General features: G+C 35.4%; 1 protein-coding gene across 1 annotated transcript in view; it reads left to right on the top strand.

Annotated features, from left to right (window-relative positions):
• Positions 1 to 7,392, top strand: part of LOC107092351 (sodium/potassium-transporting ATPase subunit alpha-2-like) — an 88,946-nt gene that overhangs the window by 16,104 nt on the left and 65,450 nt on the right. The window contains exons 7-8 of the mRNA XM_015386792.1: positions 4,248 to 4,365; positions 6,466 to 6,734. Coding sequence (XP_015242278.1) covers positions 4,248 to 4,365; positions 6,466 to 6,734 — 387 coding nt within the window. The remainder of the gene's footprint in view (positions 1 to 4,247; positions 4,366 to 6,465; positions 6,735 to 7,392) is intronic.

The raw sequence follows: 7,392 nt of genomic DNA, 5'->3' as shown, positions 1-7,392 counted from the left end.
CACAGATCATAAAGCTAGGTCACACCACCTGCTAGACATAAGCTGTCTAGCACTGAGGGAGACCATGTCATGGATGAAGATGTGAAAGAAAGAAAACATTTTAAAACCTTTTTTAACCTTGACACTAGGAACTGATGATAAACAGATGGTCCAATTAGATATTCTCTTGTTTCCTATGTCTTTGGGGGCGAAATAATAAAGTACATTTTCTATACTGTGTTTTTTAAAGGAAATCCAGAAAACCAATGGCCGTTTTATTCATAAGGTTTGTCAGAGTAACTAATTAGCAAGGAAAAACCACACATCAGTTATGAGAGAATTTCATCTTCTTGCATAGCGAACAGTAAAAGGTTTAATGTACTTATTTAATAATTTTTATAAAAAGCTGTAATCAGCATTTATTAAAGTCGTCGGGAAATCATATTTAAATGTCAAATCATTCTGGCTCAAAGATGTATATAAATATACTCTTTATCAGACGATACTGTCCCAAAATTTAGAAAATTTATATTTTAAAAAAAATCCTATCTTATCTTAAATCTGTGGTGGTTTTTTTCCGTTATCTTATGCAGGCCAATCCTGCCTTAAAAAAGTTAGTTATATGTCAGCCTGAACACCTAAATTCCGCCAATCATATATCAACGGTCATCTGTCAATCAAATTTTTTCGGTCAAAGCATCTTGATTCATATGTCGCAGCTAATATACGCAACGGTTGAAATAAGAAATAAGAATCATTTCCTTTCCCATTGAGTTCTGTCCCAGTGTTCACGGGGATGGATATCTGTGTCTTTGGCAGGCATAGACCTAACAGCCTTCTACGACAAACCAAACTTCTGCCACCCTGGCGTCCTCTTCCACAACAACTTCTTCCCCGCTTTCCTCCTCTAAATAAAAAATGGATGATGGAGGAGACTCATCCACGACCTCCGACACAAAACTCTCCTCCTCTTGCATGTTTCCTCTGTCCATAGCGTTCCTTGACAGTGTTGTTTCCAAGTCACCAATTTAGTGCTACTGGGTCCCAATGGAATTTGCCATGGGGAACCTACTAGCATTAAGTTGCTAACTGGTTAGCAAGATGCTTCCGGCAAACCGGCCACAACCAAAAAGCTTGCATACCTTCCACCACAACAATCCCACCCCCTAGATAATCGACCAATCACATTCACTTTATTCACTCGTGTAAAGTCGGGTATCGCTCGGGAGAATACGGAAATGCAACGGTTGGAACGATCTGCAGTGTTCCCTATTACTGTACTTTAAACCCTAAAAGAGCAACATTGATATAATTTCTATGTTAGATGTATAAGTTTTGCTGACCCAATCTTTTCATGTCATAGTTATTCAAAGAGTTAATCCTCATCCAGAATGGTTGGTATCAAACATTAGCTGGTGAAAAGTCATCCAGGTCATAGTCATTCTAAAAAAAGAAAATTAACAACAATCCACTGGACTTTGTTTCCAAGTTTGAAGACATTTCACTTCCCATTCAGGGAACTTTTTCATTTTAAAATGTCAGGAATAGCGTTGAGTTGTATAAAACCTCGAACTCAACGCTATTCCTGACATTTTGAATTTAAAAAGCTTCCTGGATGGGAAGCGAAACATCTTAAAAGTTGGAAACAAAGTCCAGTGGATTGTTTTTAATTTTCTTTTTTTTGGCATATCAAACACTAGGGCCCATTCTTGCATCTAAAAGTGGCTCAACTCATGGCACAGCTCTTACTATCTTAAGGCCCCACAAATTAACTTGTTATTTTAACCATTTGCATTTTTTTTTTCGCTGAACGTGTTTTGGTTTCCCACTGATATTTTCAATCAGTGATCTAAATAAATTTAATTTAAGAATATTCAAATGAAATGGAGCTACACCAGTCAAATAGATATTGTCTATCCAAAGTTTTGCTTGAGCAGAGGTCATAGTCTGCCATATTTCATAAGATCAAATCAGGATCAAAACCACAAGTAAATAGGATGTGAAACAATACACACAGTTACATTTATCCGATTATTTTTCTCATTAACTGACCAAAATACTTAACACCCATTTACAAGCAAATATTAAGTGCATAGGTAGAGATGTTATGTTTACAATTATATGATAGAAGAAGGTTTTAAGTAATTGGCAATGCGTGGGTCAGAAATGTGAATACAAAAGGGGAAAATAGACCCAGGTCTCATCTTTTATTATGACTTTTTAGTCAAACTTTATTTGCTTTATTAAAAAATGTTTTCAAAGATGCTCTGGGATAAAAACAGAATGCATTATGACAGCATCATATCTTGTATAGGACACTTCTGCATATCAGACAACCATTACTCTTCAGTCCTGGTTTATTTTATCTCATAAGAAATACAAAGAATGTTAAGATGGTTAGCTCACAAACCAAGGTCATCACATGCTGACTCTGTCTGGTCAGTCTGGGGACAAGTTTCATATTTTATGTCTGCACAGTTTAACAAGACACAGATATAAAATTGACTTTTTCACAAACAGATTCTGACACTTCCTCTGCATCTTTACTGCAAATGATACTCATGGTCTAGTGAGAAAATTAGTGGTTTTATAGGTTTTTATGATATCTGGTCTGGTTGTAAATCTGGTCTCATTAAAAGTATAGGGTTCAAAGATTTTATGGTGATCTGTTAAAAACTGTCAGAACATTTATTTTTTGGAATTATCCTTACTGCAATGCTCTGTTTTATTGCTTTGGGGTAGCTGACAAAAACGCTGGGATTGGAATCTCATGGCTGTCAGAAGTATTTAATAATGAAATGTTTGAGCGACATTTTTTCATGAAACGCTTGTGAGGTGCCAACTTTTCCCACCGTTCTGTCAAAAACATTCCCTTTGATTCTCGGATGGAGATTTCTCAAGTGGGTTTCCTTATTTTTTTTTTACCCAACCAATGATCAATAGGCTGACAGGCACACCTGTTGTTTGGTTCAAGATTCCTGAAACTGCTTTTACTCGTGGATTTATTTTCATAGTCAAGCTTATTTCTGGTGAGACAGTTAGGAAATTTAGATTTAGGGTTCATTAAAGGGATTGCCTTCGAGTAAATGAGTTGATGCAATCCACTGGTTTTCCTTAGATAGAAAACGTTTAATCAATTTGACTGTATGATCTGGTGAACTGTAAAACGCCTTGGGATGACATGTGCTGTGAATTGGTGCTATAAAAATAAACTTAATTGAATTGAATTAAAAAAGTATTTTGAAAATATGTGTAATCCAAATTTTATTAACTGTTTCCACCCAAAAATAAAAAAACAAAATAATATTTTTTTTCTCCTAGCTGCCCTTAAAGTAAAAAAAAATAAAAACAATGCAAGTCAGATGTTTGTTTATAAATCTAAAAAAGAAATACTATAAGTCACTACTTTCTAATCAACAGTCTTAGCAGAATATAAAAAGTTTTATTTTAACTGGCTCTGCCAAAAACACCCAAAACAATTTCTAAATGCCTGATTTAGTTTCACACTGCCTTACTTCTGCGGTCTGGGGCTGCAAACTTGGAGGCACTACATAGATCCCGTGGAAAAGATGTAACAGTTAAGAACAAATTTAAGAAGAAAAAAAAGTCTGTGAAAAAATAAGTTTTTATCTTGATGCATGCAAAGTTCGGACGAAAGTGAAAAAAAACCCCTCCAATTATCAATAATTAAGAATTGCTACAACAAATAGAAATACAAGTTTACATTTTCACCCAATGCTTTGATAAACATCTTTACCAGGTAGGATAGTAGAGATATGATCTCTCTTTTTAATTTTATCAGAACTCTGGCTGCAGCATTTTGGATCAGCTGAAGGCTTTTAACTACAGTTTGTGGACTTCCTGATAGTAAAGAATTACAATAGTCCAGCCTTGAAGTAACAAATGCATGGACTAGTTTCTCAGCATCACCCCTGGACAGGAGATTTCTAATTTTTGCAATATTCTGCAGGTAAAAGAAGAAAATTCCAGAAACTTCTTTGATATGGGATTTAAATGACAGGTCCTGATCAAAAATAGCACCAAGATTTTTTACTTTTTACACTCAAACAGGATGTGGAAAAAAAAACTGCACTGTTTGAACGCAAATTTACTGAATACACGTTTTTTTCATGGTGATGAATAAACACAGTGCTACTAGTATGACCATTTTAATATCTACTAAGTCGTTCTCACCCCTTTTATCTGTTCCAGGCACACCAGCGTCACTGGATAACATTTTCTTCATCTTTCCTCTCTTTCTTTTAAAGGTGGACAACTCGTCTCTGACAGGAGAATCTGAGCCTCAGACTCGCTCCCCTGAGTTAACCCATGACAATCCTCTGGAGACGCGCAACATCTGTTTCTTTTCCACCAACTGTGTTGAGGGTCAGTAAGCCAAATCCAGCCAAGATTGCTTCTTATATCCTCAACATGCCTGTCTTCTAGCCATTTGGTGCAAAACATTGTTATGACTCTAATCAACCATGAATGTGTATCAATGCAATCATTGGCTCGGCGATCTTTCCTTAAAGCTAGAACATATTGGCATCTTACAGCAAAGAGGGAAGGAGCTCATGTATAATGCAAATACACTGGCTGTAAAGAAAAATGTCAGGAAACTTCACCTGGTTTTGGTTTTCCATTTGTTGGGGTCCCAATGAAATGTTTGAAAACAGAAACAAATAAATTCCTTTGTTCATAGAGATTTTTTCCTGAGGCAGATTGTAGGGGTTGAATGAAACACATTTACTCTGATGTGTGTCGGACGACAGTAGTAAAACTACAAATAGATTTTTTTGAAGTACATCAAGGTCCTTCACAGTCTATACAGAAATCCAAATCCAAAATACTCAGCTATTTTAAGTAGTACGCTGCTTTTGCTAAAAATAATTTAATAGTGTTGCTCTGCATTTAATCTCTTTAGAATGCATTTAATCTCTTTGGCATAGTCTTGTTATAAGCCATGTTTTTAATCAGCATATTAGGATTACAAAAAACTAATAATATTGAAGTCATGGCCAGTCTTGTCTGTTACATTACCTACAGCTGTAATTTAAATTTCTTTACCTCTTGAATTTCTGATTCTTTTTTTTTTTTTTTTAGTTGAATGATAAAAATGTTTATGGTTTTAGGATTTATTTAACAAAACCAAAACAGGAATTTCTTTTCTTTTCATAGGGTAAAATACTCTTACATGATATAGTTCAGAAAGTAAAACCCGACAAGTGAAAAAATGTCTAAACATGGATTGTTATCACAAGTTTTTTTTTGTTTCAACTTAAAAGAATATCCTACAATATATCAGGGCCGCCCCCTGATAGGACTGGAAAGCAAGCAGGAGATGATTTGAGAGCTTGAGGCTCCTTTATTGCAAATTACATTGAAAACAAAGTCTCCTCAAAATAACTAAAATATTATGCACAAAACTTTCTGAATGTATTTTTTTTTGTACAATGAAGTTGCACTACTCATATTAAAACTTTTTTAAACGTAAATGCTGTAAAAAAAAAATAAAAATAAATGGAGAAAGGATTATATTTCTGCATTGCTCATTTTCTCCCTCTATCAGGTTTTATTACCGAATTAATAGCCAAACAAAATTGACCTTAATTTAACCATTAAATTATAGAAATTCTTTAATTAATGTTAGATTAAACTAATAATTTTTGATGATTTTAAGTCTGCATGTTTAAAACCAGTGGCTTAAATGGATTTTAGTATTTTTTTATATAATAGTTGCTGTATTTGTAATTAACTATTCTAAAAAGACCAAAATTATTTTTTTATCAACTGCTGCTTTCTGGCCCTTATGTATCTTTGATGTCTTGTTGCTAATATAACATTCTAGAGGTAATCAATGAAAATAATTTCCTCTGTCAGTCAATATAACACCATGTTTTATTGGTGCATAGTAGCTACAGTAATAAAGCAGTCAGTATGAAAGCAGTGATGATGATGTCTGTGGTTAAAACCATTTTTCTTTTATGTCTTTCAGATGTTTTCCTCAATCACTTAGTCCAGCATCTGTTTAGCTGCCCGGTCATCATTCACTGGCTAGCACCTATAACTCACTTCCATCTATCATCGCTCTGCATTCAGTCATCATCTTCACCATCATGCCTCCTTTCTGTTTACAATATACATGATTGACCTTCTGTTATGTCGTCCTCAATATGGACACACTGGAGATGGAGATATATCTGCCAGAAAGCAGCCAACACCTTGAGATCTGTTAGGAACTCTGCCATTACAAAGAAAAGAATAACAGTGATGAAAATAATTAGCTCCTTTGTGACTTGCAGCTGAAATAAATTTTGGTGCACAGTGTACCCATTAAGTAGATCAATTAGGATTCTATCTTCAGTTTAAAGGGAGATTAGATTAGATTGACTACGATTATATGTCCTTAATGTCTGATAACTTTGAAAAGCTGTTTTCACCCAACATTTATTTTAAAACTAATTAAAAGCTTCTGCCTCTCAACAGGCACTGCTCGTGGCATTGTGATAGCCACCGGGGACCGAACTGTGATGGGTCGCATTGCCACCCTGGCGTCTGAACTGGAGGTGCGACAGACCCCCATCAGCATTGAAATTGAACATTTCATCCATATCATCACCGGTGTGGCGGTTTTCTTGGGTGTGAGCTTCTTCATCCTTTCCCTTATCCTGGGTTACACCTGGCTCGAGGCTGTCATCTTCCTCATCGGCATCATAGTAGCCAACGTGCCTGAGGGCCTGCTGGCTACCGTTACGGTGAGTGGGGCAGAGAGGTCTGTTTTTGTTAGTTTAGTGGTTTTGCAGTTTGAAATGTTTATTTTGAACATACACACTTGAATCCACATTATGAGGAACTTCCCATAAATTTATGGCATAGTGCAAGTGTCACTTCTGTACTTGCACAAGTATGGTTCATTTTAAAAAGAATATTGACTCCTGTGCATGAATCTCATATTCTAACTAGGTTTGATGAAGTATTAGTAGTCTGGAATGAGAATTAGGCAGCATTTTTTTTTTAAACAATAATTGTCTGCCCTAATGTTTACTTATAAAGATGTTCTATAATTAAAACACAAAGGGTCAACAATACATACATACATCCTCATTTATGTTCTACAAGATGTCCCTTAGTATGATGCATCGTTTTTGTGTTTTTTTATGTCATCTTCAAGCTTCTGGCATAAATAGTTGAATAGTTGGCCAATCTGTATTAGTAAAGTTTATTCAAATAATTTGGTGTACAGACCCTCACATTTAAACATAAGTACACATTTTCAAAACGGATGAAGTTTGGATGATTTTCCTGTTTGAATTCCTAGTTGTTTAAAAGTTTTAACCATCCAGCTGCTGATGCTGGCAGTGACACAGCCCCAGAGCATAATGCTGCCACCACCAAGTTTGACCCCTTCCTCTT

This window comes from Cyprinodon variegatus, unplaced genomic scaffold, assembly GCF_000732505.1.
Source record: "Cyprinodon variegatus isolate N-32 unplaced genomic scaffold, C_variegatus-1.0 Scaffold17, whole genome shotgun sequence".
NCBI classification, from domain to species: domain Eukaryota; kingdom Metazoa; phylum Chordata; class Actinopteri; order Cyprinodontiformes; family Cyprinodontidae; genus Cyprinodon; species Cyprinodon variegatus.
The sequence above is the reverse complement of the archived record's forward strand: the minus strand, read 5'-3'. Positions and strand labels throughout refer to the sequence as shown.